This window comes from Bactrocera dorsalis, chromosome 4 (genome assembly GCF_023373825.1).
Source record: "Bactrocera dorsalis isolate Fly_Bdor chromosome 4, ASM2337382v1, whole genome shotgun sequence".
In the NCBI taxonomy this organism is placed as follows: Eukaryota; Metazoa; Arthropoda; class Insecta; order Diptera; family Tephritidae; genus Bactrocera; species Bactrocera dorsalis.
The window spans coordinates 50,069,560-50,093,919 of NC_064306.1; the positions used below are offsets into that span (position 1 = coordinate 50,069,560).

At 35.5% G+C, this 24,360-nt stretch overlaps 2 protein-coding genes across 3 annotated transcripts in view; one reads left to right on the forward strand and one right to left on the reverse strand.

Moving 5' to 3' along the window:
* LOC105222775 (uncharacterized) overlaps positions 1-24,360 on the reverse strand; it is a 112,649-nt gene that overhangs the window by 28,170 nt on the left and 60,119 nt on the right. Inside the window, exon 15 of the transcript XR_007422469.1 lies at positions 3,541-3,570. The gene's annotated coding sequence lies outside the window, so the exon portion shown is untranslated. The remainder of the gene's footprint in view (positions 1-3,540; positions 3,571-24,360) is intronic.
* On the forward strand, positions 5,631-22,673 carry LOC105222788 (T-box transcription factor TBX1). 2 transcript variants are annotated; one of them, XM_011200261.4, is made up of 8 exons: positions 5,631-7,138; positions 13,124-13,413; positions 13,486-13,715; positions 13,799-13,955; positions 15,123-15,284; positions 17,780-17,847; positions 19,129-19,283; positions 21,412-22,673. In XM_011200261.4, the coding sequence occupies exons 1-8, from the start codon at positions 6,943-6,945 to the stop codon at positions 22,215-22,217; spliced, it is 2,064 nt and encodes a 687-aa protein (XP_011198563.2). In that variant the 5' UTR covers positions 5,631-6,942; the 3' UTR covers positions 22,218-22,673. The 2 variants fall into 2 exon arrangements, with proteins under 2 accessions (XP_011198563.2, XP_011198562.2); XM_011200260.4 differs by having other exon boundaries at positions 5,632-7,138; positions 21,409-22,673.

Below are 24,360 nucleotides of genomic sequence, written 5' to 3' on the forward strand. Positions count from 1 at the left end.
CACAGTATTCCAATTAATTCATAAATTGATTTGATATTATACAAAAGGAAAAAGCCTATATCCTTCTAGACAGTATTTTATTTTATGAAGATATCTTTAAAAAAAGTTGTCCATACAAGGGCTTATTTTTGATCATACAGCGGCGATTCCGACAAATGGGAAACAATTTGGGGAAAAAAGGTGTGCAACTGATATCTCAAAAACTGGGGGGTTAATCGACGGAGCTCATCAAACTGGTCATTTATATGTACATATATGTATTGTATATACAAGGTAAGTTCCAAAATAAACAGGACTTTTGATCTAGCGCCTCTGGTGACACCATCTATAAGTCGACTGGTGCGTTAGAATCTCCTATCTCGATTGTCCAGTGAGAATTTCAGAACATTTCATTGATTGGAAGTGAAGTTATTGCGTTTTGTCAGTATGTTTGTGTTATCGGTGCGAAAATGAGCTTCGAGCAAAGAGCCAACATTAAATTTTGTTTTAAAATTGGTAAAACTTTTACCGAAACGTTTCAATTGATGAAACAAGTTTATGGTGATGATTGCCTATCCCGTAGCAGAGTGCACGAGTAGTTTCAATGTTTTCAAAGTGGTCGTGAGGACATAAATGACGATCAACATGTGGGCCAATCAAAATCCGTGATCACCGGAAATTCCATCGAAACTGTGCGTGAATTCATCAAAAATCAGCCGAAATCATCATTGAAATTCATGGAAATGGAATTGAACATCTCCAAAACATCGATTTATCGCATTTTGACCGAACATTTGGGCTTACGAAAGGTGTGTGCACGGTTTGTTCCGCACAAATTGACTGACGACCAAAAATTGCTCAGAATCCAACATTCGATCGACGCTTGTGACCGATTATTTGACCAAAAATCACATTTTAACCATTAACCACTCCCCGCATTCACCTGATATGGCACCGTGCGACTTCTTCCTTTTCGGAAAAATGCATTTGCCCATGAAAGGAAAGCGTTATGCAGACGTAGAGGCCATTCAAAAGGCTTGCACCGGCATACTGGCGGCCATACCGGCCAACAAGCTAAAACACTCGTTCGACATGCTTTTGGACCGTGCAAAAAGCTGTATTGAAGCAGAAGGAGACTATTTTGAATAAAATAAATTGATTTTGCCGAAAAAAAACATTTGTTCTGTTTTTTTTTTAAGTCCTGTTTACTTTGGAACACACCTTCTTCATATATAGAGTCTCAGACTATGTCTTCTGGGTGTTAAAAACTTAAAACACCCTGTTCAGGGTATAAAAATAGCAAAACAATACAATATAAATTATATACTAAGGGTACTAATATATTATAAAGGAATAAGTATGAGAATATCACCCTTTATATTGAATTTATCCAAAATAAATTTTGTTAATAAATATGCAATACAATTTATGTGTGTTTTCAGTTATTGAGGTACTTATGAGTGAAATCGGTATATTTCTTTTCCTAAGAATTATCATCTATCAAATATGAAGAGCCGTCTACTTCGCTGACTTTAAAATTATATAAAAAATAATTTGATAGAGAAGCAACTAACTTTATTTCGAAAATTGACGAAATCGTAATTTCTTACAATTATCAGAAGGATTACTGATTTTAGCGAAACTACTTTGAAAAATGAAAGTAAATATTTTGTTCAGTGTTTCCAGTGAAGCCCTTCAAGAAATATAACGATTTAAGCAAATTTGTTAATCTACATTGTATTACTTAAGGCGTAAAACAATATGTGAAAAAGTATTATCAAGTAAATTAAGTAAATAAATTTACTATTTTCATATACATAGGTGTAATATATTCAAAATATTATATCTTTAAAATTTCAAAAGATTTTCGCAACCCACATAATTTAAAACAAAACACTATACTGAAATGAGTATGTACATGTATGTATACCTGGTGAGTCTTTAAAAGAAAGTGCTTATCAGAGGAATTTATGTCTGCAAATTGACAGTTAAAATATGCAATTAAAGCTTGGCTATTAATAAATATAAAATTAAATGATGCGAGACGATTAAAAACAGCCAAATACTTTCGAGTGTTTAGAAAATTACAAACATCAATAAAAACAGGAGGGAATAGGAAAAACTGGGTATTCCAAATAACAACAATAAACCTGTGAATTATTCAGCGGTAGACGTAATGGCGAATAAAAGGCAATTCTCGCATCAAATATATAATTCGTATTTATCGATGTGCATATGTATATGTAATAATATATGTATGTGTCGGTATTTATAACAATTCCTATTACTGTAATTTCGAGAAATTGAATATGTAGTAGTTTTATTTGTTAATTTAATTCCTATTGCTACTCTCAGGTAAATCACATACACAAAAGGAAGCACATCAGGGTCTGGTACAAACGCCAGAACCACAAGCAACAATAAAGAACAGCTAAACAGACGTTAATAGAAAAATCACAAACTTGCATTATTTTGTGGATGACAGAAACCAGATCACTACTTTGTTGCTCTTTCTTCTTTTTTCGTTGTGCATCTACTCTGCTAGAAGCACTAACTTACGCCAGAGAAAATGTTGGAAACTTATTTTGTAACGAGTATACAAATCTTGGGGATAAGAATAACAACTATAACAAAGCTGCTTGCATTAAATTTTGGCATCAAACAAAATAACAACACACAAAAACAAATGAACAAAATGAACGACTGCTCAACAAAAACAAGGTAAAGAAAGCAACAACAAAGAGGAAACAACCAACAATACAAAAACAAAGTATGTAATTAAGAATCCACAGATTGTCTGAGTGCCTTGCTACGCCATTGCTTTGTGGCGATCGCTTGGCTCGCACGGTGTTGTTGGTCGCTCAGGTACCCACCAACGCGCACATACACCATTTTATAATCAAAGCACCCGCAGCGAAGTGAATTGGCCATTCGTTTACTCGGCAAGCCAGCGAATAATGTGTTTACCGAACACAATCGAAAATTATAGCCAAAAGCGTACAGGTTCCGCAGCAGTGAGCAGGTATAAGAAGTGCTCTCTAATACTTTTTGATTGTACGTTGCTGCTGCCTTGCTTACTACACGCAGTAGCGACCAGATCATGCAAATGGCATTTCAATTGCTGCAATTAGATTTGAATTTAGTGTCTAAACTATGGGGTAATTCGATTTTATAGCAAGACAGTGCCATAATCTAAATACAATAATTTCGATTGTTTGCAATTGCACTAGCAGCATGGAAGGGCCATGTGCACCTTAACAATGAGCTATTAAGAAGCAAAATCTGTACGAAGCTCTGTGCAGTGTGACGAATAGTAGCATAACAAGTTATAAATTCTGGTTCATTTCAAACAGCTAGTGGGCGGAGTGGCATTTGAGAGCAGAATAGAGAGATCGTGAGAGAACCTGCGTGCTCATGCTACAAGCGATGCGGCATAAAGTACAGTGAGTAACATTTACATGGACACTAATACTAATTGACTAAGCGTGGAAGGATTTATTAATAAATTTTTTTTATGCAACTACTAACAATATATGTACATATATAAAAGGTATGACTCACCTCGTACGCAGTTAAATGTTTTTATGAAAGCTGAAAAAATAAATAAAATAAAATTTTACAACCAAATTATATATATGCTATTTTCTTATATTTAATATGGTTTTATACTTATATTATATATTGTTGACATATGTATGTGTATACTTTATTAACTAAAAATTCTAATGCTAAATACGATGACGAAATCATGGTTGCAGAAGTTCGAGAAGACAGCTTAGCAATAAACCGACTCGGTACGGTTGAACTTAAACTTCAAGCAATCGAAGACTTTATTTAGCATAGTTAAAATTGTACGTGTACGTGAATCGATAATTTGTTGTCATTGGTTTGTCATAATGCCACCGTCATAGGAGCCCGCGTCCTTATTGGGCAAAAAACTGGATGAAAAATTCGTTTAAAAAGAGGCTTGTGAAAACCGTCTATCACAAGTCTCTTTTTAGACGAATTGTTTACTAGCAAAATCATTCGCCATAGACAGGACCAAGTAGTAATCGCTGTGCCCGGTTCCAACTATAAGATGGATGCATAAAAAATCTCAAAAAAGATCCCGGAGTTTCTGACGGGGCACTATCAATGCGTACTGATGGAACACAATTCTTTTTTTTTACCCAAACTGGCCACTTCTGGGCGATTACTTCCTTCAGATGGTTGAACTATTGAGAGTACAGATCCGAATTAAAAGCTTGGCGGTAGGGGAACACCTTTCTGATCGTCAATACTGACTTGGCCACCGTTTGCGTTGGCTAATCGCAATTTCGTTTTCACTTGACTTTTTCGTAAGTGAACCACTTTTCATCACCAATACCTGTTCGTTTTAGAAATGGATCGAGCGTTTCAGCACCGATTCCAGACCGAAATTCAGTCCATGAGGAACCAAATATCCGACTTTATTGAAATGCTGACAAACAGGTGTTTACACCAAGTCTAGGACCACGGCAATCGAAACAGTATTTATAAGATAGTCGGAGTCGACGATTTTCACGGCGTGGTGCATTTTTGACATCAAAATTGACAGAAGGAGATCGACGAAATCAAATTTGATCATGATTGACTTCTACCATAAAGACCGTAAACACTAATCACATTTCTAGCTTAGCTTCTTTTAAGAAGTTGGACAACATGACATGACTGAAATATGCGCCGTTTCGTTCGATAATCTGTTTCCATCTAGACGGCAACTTCATAATTCCTCTGGTAGAAGCCTTCTCCTTATTTGCGAAGAACTCGGACAGCCACTTTTCACAAGCCTGTTTTGAGTTCAACTTTACACCAACAGGAGCGTTCGGTGGTAATCACTTGGCGCTATGTCCGGGCTATATGGTGGATGCGATAAAACCTCCCATCCCAGCTCCCGTAGCTTCTGACGAATCATCAACGAAGTTTGTGGTCTGGCGTTGTCCTTGTGGAACACTACATCCTTCCTGTTAGCCAATTCTGGACGCTTCTGGTCGATCGCCTGCTTCAGCAAAATCCTCCTGGCCGTCAATCCCGGCTTCATCACTGTTTGGGACGATTCACCAGCCTTCGACCACGATCGTTTTCGCTTGATATTGTCGTATGTGATCTATTTTTCGTTGCCAGTCACCATCCGCTTTAAAAATGAGTCGAGTTCGTTCCGTTTCAGCAGCACATCGCAGGCGTTAATTCGGTCCAGAAGCTTTTTTTGCGTCAAATCATGCGGCATCCAAACATCAAGCTTTTTTGGATATCCAGCCAATCATAAAAATTTAAAATTTATTAACTATACTATGTATCGGCATATGTTAGTAACATAATTAGAATACATATTATTAAAAAACAGTATAGTACCACTTATTTGGAGTCGATTGTTTCTAATTTATTTTTTTCATTCAAAATTAACGCTCTCTGTGGCGCTAAACAGCGTCGGCGCAAACGAAAATCACCAATTGCAATATCGATCCGCTGATTGGTTCAAAAATTTTAGCCAACCGAAAAGTGTTGAAAAGTCAAAAGACGCTAAAAACAATTCCAACAAGCGAAGAGGCAACGTAAGACTGATCCGCAACGCACCGATCCTCTGCCACCGACCGAACACATCTCATATGTAAATATAAATAGACATCGAAGGGTACACTTGTGTGTGTGTTTGGCTGTATGCAACACAATATTTGAGAACGCAAACACTGCGATCATTGGTTTATGTAAAGATCTTCTGTTGGGGATCGCTTAGTCGATTTAACGCAGCTGAAAAACAGCCGAGATATGCGCATCACAGCGCCTTTTAATCTGAATCTATGTCGATAGTGCCGTTATTCTGCTAGAACTCGTTACACAGAACGCACTGTGAATGCGGAAAGTGAAATCGGAAATTTCGTTACGCAAAACCGGACATTTGACACGGAACTTCCGCCACACGTAGACATATTTAATTGTTTCGCGCCGCAAACTAATCGCAGGTCTTTCGAATGTTTTTTCTAGTGTTTCGCGTATATATGTTTTTCTTGCATCTCTTAAATTCATATCGTCGACAAGGTGTCAAGCGAATGGCTCAACATTGTTGAAGCGCCATAGAAGCGATTCCATCATTTCGCGCTTAACGTGGTGTGACTAGTTGAAAGTTTAATTGCGGCGCTAAAGAGGTGAACGCGCTGAAAACAAGAGTGTCAAGATACAATTCGCAACTCGGTAGCGCCACAACAATCATCGACACTTCAACGATGGTCGTGTGAAACGGGTGTGATGGATATGTTAGCTTTGTAGCTATTTCTACAAATTTGTGTTTGTAAGAGGTGTTATTTGATTGATCGCATTCGATTTCCTATAAAGATTAATTGCGACTGTTGAGTTCTATTGCAGTGCGCAGAGAAACCTAACACACAAATTTCAAACAAATTGTGCGAAGAATCTCTAACATCAAAAAATAAAAATAATAATAAATTGCCGCAAGTCCACCAAACGCTGAATCAATTTTGCCGTCCCGTATAAATAGTCGAGATATTTTGGGATCACGAAACTTTTCAACACCTTTAGACATTTCGCGTGCAACAAGGTACACCAACTAACTTAAAAAAGAAAAAACAGGAATATAAAAAAAAAATAAAGCAAATGATACGAAAAGTGTAATTGGCAAATTCCGTTTTCGACATTTTTATTGTGTTTTCTGTGTGAAATGATGTACTCTCAATTTCATACTTTATACACCTTCATTCGCACCGAAGAGTAATCGAAATTTTGTTATAATTTGACAAGTGCGCGAAAAACTAAGTGTGAAAATTATTCAAAGAAATCAATTGAAATGAAATCAAATTAGATTTATCAAATTCCGTTTAAAACAATTGAATTGCAATTGATTGTTAGAAAGTGTAAGCTGACAAGTGCGACCTGCTATTTGGGTAAACCAATTTTTATTCGTGTTTTACTTTGGAAATCCTTAGCTTTGTTATGCATCAGGCTATTTATCGACGACCCGTTACGAATTTTATGGGACCCAACGAGTGTGCCAGCGCAATGGTTTCCACAATGTCGTTTATGGATAACGGTGGTCTCAGTACCAACATTGCAGATTATGGTTGCTACACAACCGATTATTGGGCAACCCCATACACCGGAGGGCTGAGCCCGATGAAACAGATCGAAGGTAATAGATGGATAAAATGAAATATATAAGTATATACATATTTTATTATTAAGCCAATATAGCCTATATATTTTAGATATAAATAGTAAAGTAGAAAATAGAATATTCAGCTCAACCAAATAAATTATACAAGTTTGATCGACATACGGATCGATTCTATATTAAATGGAACGGTGTTTACATATACATATATTCAAATAACTTGGAACAAAAAAGCACCCGGAAATTGTAATTAAAATCCCCTGGTAAATAAAATTTCAAAAAAATGTATTTTTCTATGTTGGTAGGACCTTAATTACTAAGCCAAATATGAGCGCGATCTGTCAACAACTTTGTTTACAGCAGTTGCTTAAGTCGGTACACCTCAGTAGTGCGTTGCGATTTTTACAATGGATAAAAATATAGAACAAGGAATTTGTCTCAAATTTTGTATTTCTAACCAAATTTTGTATGCGGAATCGTTTGGAATATTTGAAAAACGCTTACGGTGATTCAGTTTTATCAAAAACACAAGCCTACGAGTAGTACAAAGCCTTCAAAGACGCTCGAGAGATCGTGGAAGACAATGGCTCGATCTGGACGATCTTCGAAATCTTTAACTGATGAAAATATTAAAAAAGTCAAAGATACGATGCTTGAAAATCGTCAGACAAGTGTTAGAGAAATAACACGAGAGCTCCCCATTTCTGGCGAGTCCGTTCGAATGATTTCGATGGATATTTTGAGCATGAAACGAGTTCTTGCTTGACACGTCCCGATAAAGCTGAATATTTATAAAAAGATTTAAAGTCACAAACGCAATGAATCTCATCGATCAACCACCATATTCACCAAATTTGGCTCCGTGTGATTTTTCTAGTTACCCATACTGTAATTGCCGCTCCGTGGAACCCGTTTTCAGTCGATCGAAGGGATAAAACAAAATTCGCTGAAACTGCTGAAGGCCATCCCAAAAAGTACTTCGGAAAAGTGTTTCGAGAACTGGAAAAACTTAGATGATAACTTTCTAGTGATGACATTATGGCAAAAGAAGGCTTTCAAGTTTTTGAGACAATTCTAAATTGCAATTAAAGTCTACTGCCGAAAGTGTATAATAACCTGATGGATAAGAAGTCGCAGTTCTTCCCAAAGGTCATATAGTTTTTGGAACTACTTCTAAGAGAACTTTCAACATTACCTTGATCAGATTATATTAAGTTTACCACGAAGTTACGTCAGATCTTATAAGGTATACATATAGGTAAATGATCAGCGTGACAAGTTGAAGTGATTTAGCCATATATGTATGTCGGTGTATACGCGAACTAGTATGGAACAAATTTCTATTTATTATTATAACCCCACGATTACCCTCTTTTCGTCCAACAGACGCGAAGTGTAAGGCAAGAGAGTTTTTAAGCGTCGAGATCTACAAAAATATACAAAAATTTCAACAACTAAGATTTAAAATTCGTTACAAACGATTTATTTATTGATAGAAAGCAATCTGGTTCTTTGATCCGCAAGATTTATCAGTAAGGGTCTATAAACTGCCTCGTAAATAAACTTCAGACAGGAGAAAGAACTGCTAACTGTTCCATTCAGAATTTACTAAGAATATAACCCCAAGCCTTTCTCTACATCTCATAAAATAAGGTAGATTTATAAGTTTTAAGAGACTAGTGTATGGAGGAAGACCTAACCTAGAATCCCATCGGAAATGCCCTAAGACGAAAAGTAAAAATTGTTTTTGAAACGATTATAACTTGTCAGAATGGATTTGGTTACAAAGGTTCCATATAACAGAACCAGTTGACAAAACATGTTCACGAAATTTGGCATATATAGCAACGCCACATTTTCCAAACATATTTAGATCCGACCACTATGGCATTTAACTGCCTTTCGAAGTGTCGGACCAAAATCCAGATGAACATGGTCATGAAATCTTAATTCGACTCAAAGGTTGTTTATATCATGCAAAGTGGCTAGAAAGATTTGTCGATTCTTGTGGGTGTATATTCAAAAAAAAATGTTATTTCTTTCCCATTGAGTTTATGGTCTATACATACATATGTATGTATTATTATTATAAAAAATACTCCTCGACCAGAAAGGCTATTACTGCCTCCATTATCATAACAGTTTAGAAGAGCTAGTACGGGTCAAATTTTCTGCATCGACTTCCAATGATGTGTTAGTACACTCGCTCTTTTAATAGACCCTTGCTCGACTAGTATTGGGTCAAAAGGTTTCTACAAATCTTAAGTCGCCTCCGAAAAGTCCGAGTATGGCAGGCGATTTATCCGTTTTTGTAAAGAAACTAATTTAATTTTAGTTGGACGCTGGTACGTGGAACAACGGTACTCAGGTTAAGTGGAGTAAATTTAGGCACCTCTCTTATTAACCACAGACGATCATCCACTGCACAAAAAATTCAATACGTTTCTCTACAAATGTGCGCTCGCCACCAGAAGTGTTATTATCCAAAAATACTCTCTTGAAATTAAAGTATTGGAATAAATATGCTATTTCCACTTTTCATTATGAAACATTTTTCATATTTATAAAGATAATCGAAAGGAATTTGCGATCTTTTGAAACTTCTGTTGATGAATCTGTACATATTTACTCACTCACCAGATGCAAAAATATGCTACTACCGATAGACAATCAAACAAAAATTTTACACCAATGGTGGCAATGGTGCCGACTACCAGCCCTTTTTGTTGTTGGAATTTCACTTTCTGCTGCGCTACAATTAAATACATAAATCATTTTTTAAAAATGTTTTGCAATGTTCAACATAAATTGCCAGCATCAGAGCGAATGTTTATGTTTACGTTTGTAATATATTTCCCTGATTTATATCACTTTAAGCGGTACGAACGTATAAAATTTAAAGGAGGACGATCAAACACACACACACGCACAAATTCGTACAGAGGCAAACTATAAAAGTATAATTTGGCATGTGTGATCTCGATTGTTAAAGAAGACATCAACATGTTGAATGTCTGATTTGTCGCCCATAAATACGACAAATTAGAGGCAGAAAACAAGTGACGCGAAGGTGGTACACACACAAGTTGTGCTAGAGTCGTTCGTAGGTTTTCGTAGCTAGAAGCGGTGATACACGAGAAAGTGTTGCATCGAAACCGAGAAGGGGGATGCAGACGCATGAAGATGGCATATGATGAATTGGAGTGATTTTCGCAAGTCTAATTATCGTATGGGGCACTCGTTTGTTTTGTGAACAGCTATAGGTCTATATACATATATGTATGTATGTATGTAGTATGTGCATACGATTGTAGCCACTGAGCGACGCCGTCGCGCAGAGTCAAGATGTGAAAGGCGACGATTGACACACTTGTGCCAAAGTTTTATGTATCTGAAGTAGCCTTATTTTTACATGTGGGTTGGTTTGCCGCATTATTTGAAGATTTAGTAAAAAATATGACACTACATCTTTTTCAGATATCAATCAAAATAAAACTAAAATATTCGAAAAAAAATGCGATACACTTTTTAGTTAAAAAATAATGCATCAACGGAAAGTTTTCTAGAATATACGGACTATACATGTATACTCGTACATACATATACATTTGTATAAATTTACTATATGTATGAATTTTTCCTCTACACACAGTTGACTTGCTTACAAGCACTTCCATCCTCACTAAGTAAATCTGTGTAAGTATAAAGTGGGAAAGCCCCACACGCTGACCTCTGTACCGTAACAGGTCGGCAAACCATTAATTGTCTCGCACACGGCATAGGAATGTATTCCCCGATTGTCCTTATTTTAAATTGTTGCTCGTGCACGACGAGTACCTCTACATAAATATTTACATCGCCGTTACAACAGTTGGTTGTATTTGCGACAATGTTGGTGTCATTTTGTCGCATTTACTTGGCGTCGTTTTTCCGATACTTTTATTTTTAAATCGAGATTAATGAATTCGAAAATCAATTAGCACTTGGCACAGCTAATTGTTTTTCTGTCAAACATAAAAAAGAAATAATTGTCTTAGAGTAGAAAAGGAAAGAATCCTATATACAAGATGCGTTCCAAAATAAACCGGACTTTTTGAATCTAGTGCTTCCTGGTGGCGCCATCTGTATGTCGACTGATGCGTTAGAATCTGCTATTTTTGTCGATTGTCCAGTGAGAATTTCATGACATTTCATAGATTGGAAGTGAAGTTATTGCGTTTTAGGTGTCAGTATGTATGTGTTATCGGTGCGAAAATAAGCTTCGAACAAAGAGCCAACATTAAATTTTGCTTTAAAATTGGTAAAACTTTTACCGAAACGTTGATGAAACAAGTTTATGGCGATGATTGCCTATCCCGTAGCAGAGTGCACGAGTGGTTTCAATGTTTTCAAAGTGGTCGTGAGGACATAAATGACGATCAACATGTGGGCCAATCAAAATCCGTGATCACCGGAAATTCCATCGAAACTGTGCGTGAATTCATCAAAAATCAGCCGAAATCATCATTGAAATTCATGGAAATGGAATTGAACATCTCCAAAACATCGATTTATCGCATTTTGACCGAACATTTGGGCTTACGAAAGGTGTGTGCACGGTTTGTTCCGCACAAATTGACTGACGACCAAAAATTGCTCAGAATCCAACATTCGAAGGACGCTTGTGACCGATTATTTGACCAAAAATCACATTTTAACCATTAACCACTCCCCGTATTCACCTGATATGGCACCGTGCGACTTCTTCCTTTTCGGAAAAATGCATTTGCCCATGAAAGGAAAGCGTTATGCAGACGTAGAGGCCATTCAAAAAGCTTGCACCGGCATACTGGCGGCCATACCGGCCAACGAGCTAAAACACTCGTTCGACATGCTTTTGGACCGTGCAAAAAGCTGTATTGAAGCAGAAGGAGACTATTTTGAATAAAATAAATTGATTTTGCCGATTTGTTCTTTTTTTAAAGTCCTGTTTACTATGGAACGCACGTTGTATGTAGAGACATACGCATTTATTTTTTAAGAACCTTGAAAGCAGTCAGTTCAAGAAAGCTGAGGATTTTAAAAAATATATCATCTATGCAGAACAATAAAAAATCAATTTTTTGTGTGTGTTTAGAACTATTTATTCTTCCTCCTGGTTCCCAAGAATAGAATACAAAAAAAAAGTATAGATATAGACTATACATTGTAACAAAAAGTACCCGGAAATTGTAAAAAAAAGGAAAATATTTAATTATTCATTAATATTTATTTTGTCGTCTTCAAAGTAATCCCCACCAGCTGTAATACACTTATGCCAACGATTTTTTCAGCCCTCGGTACACTTTTCATAGGCACTTTTGAGATGGCCTACACCTCCTTCAGCAAACTTTGTTTAATCTGTTCTATCGACTCAAAACGGGTTCCACGGAGCGGAAATTTCAATTTTGGGGAACAAGACACAGGGAGCCAAATCTGGTGAATACGGTGGTTGATCGATAATATTGATTGCGTTTTTAGCTTCAAAATTGGTTACAATCGTACTTGTTTTGAAAAAAAAAATCAGTTTTATTGCAATGAGTATAGCAAGAACGCGGTTCATACCCAAAATCATTCGAACGTACTCGCGAGAAATTTATGTTGTTTACAGTAACTTAAAATATTCAACTGGCACATAAGATAAAATATTATCGCGAACATTTTCGCTCAATTATTTTTTACAACTTTTGACGTGGATTAACTCCTTTGAAAACGATGTTTCGAGAAAAATATGATCAAAGACTAAATTAACCGACCGGTCTAGCCCGACGGACGGTTCTCCCAAAGAGTCTATCTCCTGCATTTTTATTGCGATTAGTTTGAAACTTTGGGAAAATATATATCTCCTTTAAATAATAATTTAAAATTTTTTTTTAAATGTTAAAGAAAAACTATTGTAATTTAAATAGGAAAGTAAATTAAATTCACACTAAAAATTTAGTAAAATAATTATGACAGATAAAAATATTTTCTATTCGAAAACAGCCTGCATACAAACCGCTGGCAAAGATCGCAGTTCATATAAACCGCTGGAGCACATCGATGCCAAAATGACAGATTTAGAGACGCAGAGCAATAATAGTAGTGGTGGCAACAGTATTAGCAGCAACACGGGCAGCAGTTGTTCAGACAGCAGCAGCAACAACAATAATAACAACACTAGTTATAGCAATAGCAACGACAATGGCAACAGCAGTATTACAACACAAGGCAAAAAATATAAGAGCAACAAAAAGGAAGCGACAACAAATAACAACAACAATAACAACAAAAGTGTAAGTACCGACTAAACCGCAACAATGTGTGAAACAATCAACAATTAAATTTTCAATTTCCTATACCAACAGGAGGAGCCAATGCATCCCACGCTAGCACAGGCCGTGGTGGTGCTGGAGACGAAGGCTTTGTGGGATAAATTCCATGAGCAAGGCACTGAGATGATTGTCACAAAGACAGGTCGACGCATGTTTCCAACATTTCAGGTGCGCATCGGTGGGCTGGATCCGCAAGCGACCTATATAATGATGATGGACTTTGTGCCAGTCGATGACAAACGCTATCGCTATGCATTCCACAAGTGAGTAACGCTTGAGAGATCTGAAGAAGATAACTATCGCGGCATAAATGCTAATAATTAATATTTGTTTCATTTAATTACAGTTCAAGTTGGGTAGTCGCTGGCAAAGCAGACCCCATCTCCCCGCCACGCATACACGTGCACCCCGATTCGCCAGCGCCTGGTGCTAATTGGATGAAGCAAATCATTTTATTTGACAAACTCAAATTGACCAATAATCAACTGGACGAAAATGGACATGTAAGTGCCAAACTACATACAAACATACACTCGCATGTACATTTGTAAATATTTGTTGAGTAGGCTTGAAAGATTTATACGCCTGCTGTTGCATGAGTCGTACACATTCGGCCGCCACGATTTAATGGCTGACAGCCATTTGTTTTCCGCATAGTTGCCGCTTGGTGAACTGGAATTTCCATCACATACAAACATACAAAACTTTTGCACACAATTCCGCGAAAACAAATAAACACGCTAAAAATGTGCGGAGAGCATACGAAAATAATTTTGTTTGTAATGGAAATAAAAATCGTTTTGGGAAAATTAGTGAAGTCGATAGCAGTTGTTTGATTGTTTTGCGCGCAAGTGCGCCTTGGGTGCTGAAAGCTAAATAGTTTATTGATTTATTTTTAACACTCTCAATTTGTATTTATTTGGTCCGATTTTTCCCTATTCGCTTTTAATTTTAAATTGTGAAAATTTTTGAAAAATTATTTATTGCAATATTATTATACCGGAATGTGCCAATCAGTGTATGACTCACTACATTTTTCAGTGGTTTGTATATCCTCAAAATAATGAAGGCAAATAAAGAGATTGCATATTAAGGTGGTTTTAAGGTAGAAAAATATTTTTTTGCGAATTTATTTCTTAGATATGTATTGAGTAGTTTTATTCGGACCTTTTGTACATTATAGATCGTACTTTTGACAAATCTGAATTCCACTGGTCCACAAACGACAACAAACTGTTGTTTTTTCTGGATGATGTGCACCTCTGAATCTCTTCAATTTACTCTTCGTCTTAAATGCAGCAATTTTGCTTGTTTATATACCCATTGAGACAGAAATGGGTCTCATTAAAGATCACAGTGTGACCTTGGACCAAATAATTGAAATGGCTTTGTATCTTCCCCTAGTTCAAAATTCTAATTAATAGGATGATTTAATCATTCTGTCCGATTACCTTATAAATGGATCTCTCAACAATGAGTTAGACAAATAAATGAAACTAAATTACCACTATTCTTAACAACTAGTCTATAAATTTGCCTAATACTACTATGTACAAATACATTTTCATACCATTCAAAAACTTTAAGGGTTCAAATTTAATACTTCTTACAACGAAATTAAAAAAAAAAAAATTTTCAAAAAAAAAAAATTATAATTTTTTCAATTTCAGATAATATTAAATTCTATGCACAGATATCAGCCACGTTTTCACATCGTTTACCTGCCACCGAAAAATAATTCATTGGACGAGAATGAGCATTCGAGTCACTTCCGCACATTCATCTTCCCGGAGACATCATTTACTGCCGTCACTGCCTATCAGAATCAGCGTGTAAGTCTAAAATTATTATTTGTGTTTGAAATTCAAGCAAAAATCTCATTAAAAAGTGCCGAAATCTCATATTCCTGGAGAGAAGCTTTTAGAAGTTTGACCAAAAATGTCTAAAGGAATGTTGATAGCTGGTATTGAAATTATCATCCAATTTCAGTTCATCATCGGAATAAATTTAATAAATGCTGCAAAATTCGAACAGATTCTGAAGCAAAATAGTTTTGAGTAATTCTATTAAGCTTTTGTACGTTTGTATGTGAAACACGCAGAAATATTTCCATCAAATTTCTTGCCTATTTATTCAAAGATATTTGAATTCCTTCAAGTGCTCAAATTTTATATTCGTATGTCTGCATACTTTTACGCGCTGCGAGGCACAACCAGAAGCCATTGGCAACATATGTTTTAGCCATTTGTACAATTATTATTTCTTTTTCTACATATGTTGTTGCCTTTGCTAATTCCTTTTTTTTTACAATTTGCCTTACTTATTGCGCGGAATAATTTATTGCAATCATTATTTCGATAATTTGAAATACACACATTTGTCTAGCTTGAGCTACATTTATATGGATTTGTATACACCACTCAAGTTTATTGTATGTATGTATTTATAAACGACTAGGAATTTTTAAGACAACCAATCACTCGTTCTCACTTTGGTATCGTTTGCTTTTACACATATGAATTTTGGAAATAAGAAAAAAACAAGAAAAACCGTTATCTACCACGAATGAAACAGTTTTCATAGAAGAACTTTATTTGGATCGGTCAGTTTGTATGGCAACTATATGCTATAGTCGTTCGATATCGGTGGTTTCGACAAGTGAGCAGCTTCTTGGTACGAGAAAGACGTGTGTGAAATTGATATCTCAATAACTGAGAGGCTTGTTTGTGTATATACAGACAGACGCAAAGATGGACAAACATGGCTAAACCGCTGAATCGGTCATCACGCTGATTCTTTATATAATACATATAATGGATTTTTCAATGGGGACGCTACAAAAGTAGACTAATAGGAACAGCAACCGACGCCATATTTTTCCCGCTCTTATGACATTTCTCTTCAGTAAGATTTGCTATTTCATCATGAAAAATGTACGATACAACAATGAGTCGAAATTATTAAAATTTTCTGAGCGCTACGTCCAATTTATGGTCGTCATAATCGTCCTGTCAGTTCAACAATTGTCAGTCTAGGGGAAAAATTTTAATCTACAGGCGCAGTACAAAATGTTCCCGTGCCAGTGAGACAAAGAAGTGCCGGTAATGTCGAGAATATTGCTGCCGCTAATGTATCAATTGAGGAAGGCCCAAATGAGTCTCTCACAAGTCGCTTCCAAGCTTTGAGCATCTCTGTGTGACCGTTGTGCCGAATTTTGCGAAAAGATCTTGGCCTTATCTTGTCTTATAAGATCAAATTGAAAAAATCTGAACAAATTACGGTTTGGTGCGTTTTATGGGCTGGCGGTGATTGGGCCGTACTTCTTCCGTGATGATCAAGACCGGCACGTTACTGTGAAAGGGAATCGCTACCGCTCAGTGGTAACCGTATATTATTGGTCCGAATTGGATGGTTTGGACTGGGACAATACAATATGTAGCTCCAACAGGACGGCGCCACAAGCCACACAGCGAATGTCACAATCGATTTATTGAAAGCCAAGTTTGTTGAAAGTGTTATCTCACGAAATGGCCCAGTCAATTGACCGCCTCATAGAACATATTTTATCTATTTTAGCAAAGGGAAAATGTATTAAGAATCCAATGTTGTGGGTTATAATGTTAAAAAGGTTGAATTCAAGCGTTAAATCACTAGAACAGACATGGTTGCAATATTTAGATTAAGGTTTTCACTGCCATAACAGAGCCTTCCTGCTCCTTTTCGTTCGGGTAAACCTTACCAAATTTTGAATTACGGAAAGTGTTAATGTATGTAAAGATTTTTACATATGCACTTTTGACATAGTTCTCTAGTCGTTTAGCTATTTTTATCTCGGTCAGCAGAGGGATAAACACGACAAAGAGGAGGTGAAATCCATTTCCATTCATTTGAAGACATAATAAGGCGAGCTCATTTAAATTTTTTTTTGCTCTGCCCAATCGGTTTTTTTGTTATTAAGATTCATAGAAATTGTCGTGGGAAATGGGTTTAACAATTTTTTCCGGTTACTCTATTCCCATGATTGAAATTCTGTGAATCATAGCACCACTTATTCTGGTCTAAATATTGTACTTGCAGATTAACCCCTTACTTGATCATTTCAATCATTCGAAATTTTAACATAGAAATATGCTCATTTGAAGGAAACCAAATTGTTCTATACTGTTTAAGCATTTGAATTTCAGTCAATAATCTGATAATGATATGGAAAGTAAATTTTTAGGTATAAAAAAAATTAAAAATATTATAAACATATATAAATACAATATGTATTAGCAATAATTCTCAAACTTTAAAAACATACTGTGCTTTGTTTAATACATTTCAGGTTACTCAACTGAAAATTGTCAGTAATCCCTTCGCCAAAGGTTTCCGAGATGATGGAACTAATGATGTGTAAGTACTTGATTTATTAAACATAAAATATGTTAAAATGAAGTGTCAACAGGCAGTTTTAAAGATACTTATATATTTATATACTTGTATGTACGAATACAAGAGATGAGAAGTAAAATACTTGTAATCTTGCATGCATAAAACGCAGAAAATATGAGACTGATCTTGCTTTATGTGTGTAGATATGTAATCGAGAACATTTATATCATTTAAGCACATAATTTTCCTGCAATAAAACATTGTTTATGATATGATTTTTGTTTTGTGTTGATAACTTGACCTAATTACACATTAAATACGAGAAAAAGACGCGAGGAAACATCAGACACAATGACGACGCCGGGCAAGTGGATTAGTGCAACGTCGAAAAGGGCATCGTGCAACATGTTCTTTGACACTGTGCGCCGCCATACAGCTACACAAACATATGAGACATGTGGGTGAGAAGGGCGTGTGCGGCAATATAAATAAAACACTGAGATCTAAATCAAACAAATCATTTTCAAAATCAGACTCATCATATTTTAAATGTTGCCGTTTTCTAAATATCTATGTATGTATGTGTGTAAACAAGTCTTAAGTAATTCCAAGAAATGCAGAACAATTTTTGTTTTTTTTTTGTAATGAAAAAATCGTACATCAAACCACTTATAGAAAACTATAAAAAAAATATGCATTTGTTCTGATTAGAAGCAGAGTTTGGTGTATTTGTGGTATGTATGTATGTATGAATGGGAAGCGCAAGGAATGTAGCATTTTTTGAGGACAAATATAAACAAAATTTCAAATTTCAATTGACGGAGACGCCGTGTATGTAAGAGATGAAAAAGCGGCAGAGAAAGAAGTTGATTGATAGAGGTTGAAATTAGGGTACTTGGCTGAGAAGTAAACAAAAAGATAAAAATATGTTATTCTTTTATTTTATTCAAATTTCTTGAAAAAAATTATTTGAGTAGAATATTTATTCGATAAAAAAATAGCAATTTGTATATTGTATACAAAACAAGTACTTGACCGAAAAAATGGAAATCCAAAAATATTTAAAATGGAGAAAACGCGCAAAATTGAATATAAATATTTTTTTACCATAGGAACGTACATACAAGTAGTATAACGCAAATAAATATTTGTTAAAAGCATTCTATGTACATACATATGTATATATGATTAATATTTATGGCAAAAAAATTATTTATATAAATATAAATTTACTCGAGTAAAATTTTCAATGCATTTGCCATTATTTACATCAATATATATTATTTTATTTTTGGTTTACAGCACTTCTGGCCCTATGGGCATGTCTCAGATGAGCCAAGAAAGTCAGGCTAGAATGAAGCATCACAATGCTCAGCATCATCACCACCACCAGCAGCAACAACAACAGCACATTCAGCAACAACAATTGAAGGCCAACAGCAAGGATGTAAATTTAGGTAATGCATTAACATAATAATTTTATAATCACAGTTTAAAAATGTGCTTACATTAGGGTGGCATAGATTTTTACCACTTTCGTTAGGATTTTATTTTTTTTTTTTCATAAGTGCGAAAAAAAGTATCGTTGAAATTAAAAATATATTCTACTAACTATAAATATTTAAATCTTATTTTTGAATTCTTTTGAATATATCACACTAAAGGGAATATTTTCCGGTTTCATCAAGAAAAATTAGACTACTAACCAAAAATTATGCTGTAAAAGTATTTCCACATGCGGTATTTATGTCTTCAAATTTTTTAAACACTAGCCTAAGCTTCATAACTTTAAAAGCTAATAGAAAATAACAAGAGTCCCAGAAATCCAGTGTTACAATTCATAACTCGGGGTGGCTGAAGAAAGTAATCAATCAAGCAAAGGATTTATTGAGAGAACACTTCGGTGAGCAGATAATTTTACGTTTTGGGCCGGCCAATTGGTCATCAAGATCACGTGATATCACACCTTTAGACTTTTTATTGTGGGGATATCTATAGTCTATGCGGCCAAGACCGCTTCGTTTCAGGCCTTTGAGCAAAAATTCAAGCGTATCATTCGCCGTCGAACGAGTCATCAAAAATTGGTCCCTCAGAGAAGTTGCCGCGGCCAACATTTGAAAGATATAATCTTCAAAACTAAATCCCAAAGCACGTTCTTTCGAATGATAATAAAAATTCCCCATTGAATTTGAAATTTCTGTGCTTTTTATTTAAAAAAAGTAGGAAACCTCGAAATGGCTTACCCTTTAGTTAAAACTTCTGCAAAAAACACGTCGGATGGAGGTCTTATAAAGGTTCTTGATAAGGTAGATGAGGACGCTATATTTATTAAACGCAATATTACTGGTATACGTGGGTTAAACAATATGACATCGAACTGTTCAACAATCTAGAGAAAGACTTTTCAAAAATGAGACGACACCGAAAAAACCAAAGTTCTGTTAAGGCATTTAAAGCCATCTCAGCCGAGGTTTATAACCAATGCATGAAAAGGGGAATAAGCATTGGCATGCTTTTATTGTCTCAGAAGTCTATTTTGACGGCGATAATAAGGATTTGTATTAAGGAATGTAAAAATGTCATTTTTTGACAATCCGGTTCAAATTTGATCAGATGGTACGAAGCAAAATTTATGCTGAACAGTTTATATTGTCAAAATAATGATTTTATATGTTTTTATAGATCTAAGTATTTTTATTAATTACTATAACGCAGTCCCCAAGATGTCCCTTTTCAAAAAATACATATGTATAATCCACATTTCTATGATTTTGAGGAGATCTTTCAAAATATTGCGTAATAAGGGGTAATAAACTATTTTTATACTCTGAATAGGTTATATTGGTCTTTACGTATTTATAATAAAACTTCAACATTTTTTTTTTATATATTTATATACCGCTAGAGTTTATAAATATTAAAACAAGCACCTCAGTTTTTTAGATATCGATCTGAAATTCTACCCACAACCTTTTCTCTCCAAGAAGCTAATCATTTGTTAGAGCTGCCGATATCAGACCACTATGGAATATAGCTGATATACGAACAGAACGATTGGAATGAAGTGCTTGTATGGAAAATTATTTTATTTTAATAGATAATGTCAAAAAATTTGGCATGGGGTAATCACTAAAGAAATAGCTGTAATAAAGACCGAACGATCTGAATAAAGGTACATATCTTTAAACGTTATCGGTTTTTATTGTTTGCCATAAATAAAAACGACGAAATTAATTATAAGGTTGAGTTCAATAAGTACTACGTATACAATGATATATTTTTGGCGCTATCAAACATAATTATTTAGTGTTTTCAATTTTAACAAAAAAAAAATATTAATAGTACAAAATATTTCCAATCCACCCTAGTGTAAAAATAAAATAACTGAATTTACATTTCGTATGCGCATATTTTCGTATAATATTTGTGGCCATATACAAGTACTAAATGAGTATATTCCCCCTGACAGTAAAGCACTTTCAGCGACTCTACGTAAATCTATCAACACTTGCATTTAACACAATTCATAATTAATTTTTCCCTCCACATGTTGCTTCACTTCTCATACTCTTCTTCTTGCAGCAGTGGCTGAATTGGAAAACCAACAGAACGCATTGATCTCCGCACATGTGATTCAACCAGTAAACGATTCGCCCAGCGCCCCAATCACTGCCAATACATCACCCGAATTGCTGAGCTACCAACAATGTCTGTCCAGTGGCGGCAGCAGCGGCAGCGCAAACGACCATATAAGCAATGGTTTAATGCCATCAACCAATGGAGGTGGTCACCATCTTCACAATCATCATCACCATCATAATCACGGCCAGCACAGCATCTCTCCAAAACTGGATCATGCCGCCGCAGGCACCAATACTACGACACCCGCCGGAGTGAGTCCTTACACACATGCCACAGTGGCCGCTCACAATGGCACAGGCAGTGCGTCCAATGCTGGCGGACTTATGCCCACAGCGCATGCACATGCCGCCCACACACATCACACACACTTAAATATGAATCTCAGTGCCGCCGCCGCCGCTCAGAGCCAGATGATGTCGACGGCGGTGACGCAGTCGCCTCATGTGCCGCACTCACAGGTGATGGCCGCGAATATTTATTCGTCGATTGCACAGCCATATGCAAGTGAGAACAGCAATTTCGGTGCGATCTATCATCATCAGCACTATCACAGCGGCTATGGGAATCCCTATGATAAGCTGAAGGTGACGAGCCACATGCGTCAGTCGCCTGCCACAACGGCTGGCAGCCCAACAGCGATGGCCACGGCGGCGGCAAACGCTTACGGCATTAGTAGCTATCAGTCGTTCTATGGTTCACCGCATCAAATGATGCGTCCCAACGGCTATATTGACTTGGTGCCGAGATAAATATTTTGCTGTGCGCCATGTACGGTAATTTCGAACCAGTGAAATGTTGTTGCAATAATTGAAAAGTCAAATACTATATTTTATTTTTATACTAAGTGCAATTAAATGAGATTAATTAATAATATGTAATAAGTTTTGCTTACACGCAAATGAAAGTATTACTTTGTTGAATTTATGCATTGAAATTTTGCATATTTTTTCCACAGTATCGTAAGTAGTTAATCCACTTCAAATCGTGCAACTTAAGCAATTTTTGTTTATGAAATTAGTTAATTTATTTGAATTATGTGTTTATCAAATTTATAATTTATTTTTAGTTAAATTACCGAGGTATTAAATTTTTGCCATATGCTGTATATTAACGTAGTAGTTTAAGCAATCAACACTTTAATTGTAAATATCATATTTAAATAAATTATGGAAGTGTTAAATTAAATAAATACTCTACTATATACTACTTAAATACATGAATTAATTGACGGTTCATTATTATACTGTGAGTAATAAGGGGTTAAAGTGGCGTAAGACTTGGCAAATAGAGACTACTTTCGAAAAGCTGCTACGACGGCAATTTGCAAAAATACTTTTTCACGTTCGATACTGTAAAAGTCACTGGTTTCTATTTAAAACTGCAAGTCGAATTAAGAATAATAAGGCAAAAAGATCTTTATCTAGATTTTAATCAGTCAGTTTGTATGGCCGATGATCCAAGTAGATGTACCGATTGATCCAAGTAGACGTACTTTTTACAATAACCTTTTTTTGACAGATCACGAGTGAGTAGTGACATGGAAAGACTTACAAATTGTTCAACTTTATTACAAAAATTCACGTTCTGTAAAGAGTGTGTGTTGTCGGGCTTTGCTCTAGTTATGGTCAACATAATCGGCCTATTGAGTGTACTATTCGCAACACCATCATCCAACTTGAGATTCAGCATTCATTATTGGATAATATTCGACCTAATAAACTGCGTCCAGCAAGCAGTGAAATCCTACGCAAAATAAGTCTCGCCAACAGGTACTTCTTCGGACTGAGTAGTCAGTTGAGAAGTAAAGACCTTTGTCGATGAACATAGACCAAATTCTACAAGTCAAGTCAGTTTAAAACTATCTATCCAATCTGAACACGGTTTTAAGCCGTGTGAAAACAATTAACCGATTTTACGAAAGGGTTGGTATAGGCTGTAGGTTTTTCTATAACTTCTCTGAATTCTCTAAAGGATCATCATGAACTTTTCGAACTCTGCTGCGGCAGTCGACCATCGAAAATATTATTATGAAATGGAAGTAGAAGAGCCACACGCAAAAGTTGAGGTCTGCTTAAGTTTGTCTTTGATAGAATCGTACAAAAAAAATAATTTTTCTTAAAAAAAAAAATATTTTTGTGAAAAAAGTCATCCTGCATTTGTTGAAACATAATTCTTAAAGGTTTTATTTAAATAAGCTATGTTTTTTTTAATCTCAAAATTTCCAAATAATTTCGAATTCTGGGTCCACCATCTTGTTTTAAAAGAAATATACACATGCCTTCATACTATGCGTATTACCAAAAATGGCTGCATAAGCAATCACTATTGGTGCTTTGCACTTGAAGCGAACGAAAAATTCTTAAACGCAACCAAATTTATGGCTATTTTCATTACAAAGTTTACCTTTTCTCCCATTGTTTATAATTATAATGAAAGAAACACAGACATAAAATCCGCATTGGCTGGGCTGCAGGTGCGCCATGTGCAACAATTACATACTAATGCTAGAGACCAAAAAATACCTATGAATTGTTTTCAATAAAAAAAGAAGCGAGTTGTATTAGGCAGACGGAAAATGCGGAAGATAAACAAATATTTACTTACAGTATGTAGGAAGTGGAATAATTAAATGGTTTCTTATGGAAAGGGAAAAAAGAAGATTGTATATTCAGATACAAGTGCATATATGTATGTATGTATATATGTCCAAGTTAAATGGTAGTATGTATATTTTTCTGTTCACACTTGAGTATGCGGGTTGTGGTACTTTGGAGTAAGAAAAATGCATGTTAAAAGTGTGATTGAATAAGTCAGGGACAAATATTAATTTCTGTATAATGCTCTCTAATAATCCAATTTAAATACATTTCTAGGCCAGACGGCACTGCTAAG

What these genes read in the sequence shown, in the direction of transcription:
- LOC105222788 (XM_011200260.4), top strand. Translation starts at nt 6,943, where the DNA reads ATGCATCAGGCTATTTATCGACGACCCGTTACGAATTTTATGGGACCC. An exon ending in CCCGATGAAACAGATCGAAG is followed by an intron (nt 7,139 to 13,123) that starts GTAATAGATGGA and finishes ATTCGAAAACAG; the next exon opens with CCTGCATACAAACCGCTGGC. An exon ending in CTGCCTATCAGAATCAGCGT is followed by an intron (nt 15,285 to 17,779) that starts GTAAGTCTAAAA and finishes AATACATTTCAG; the next exon opens with GTTACTCAACTGAAAATTGT.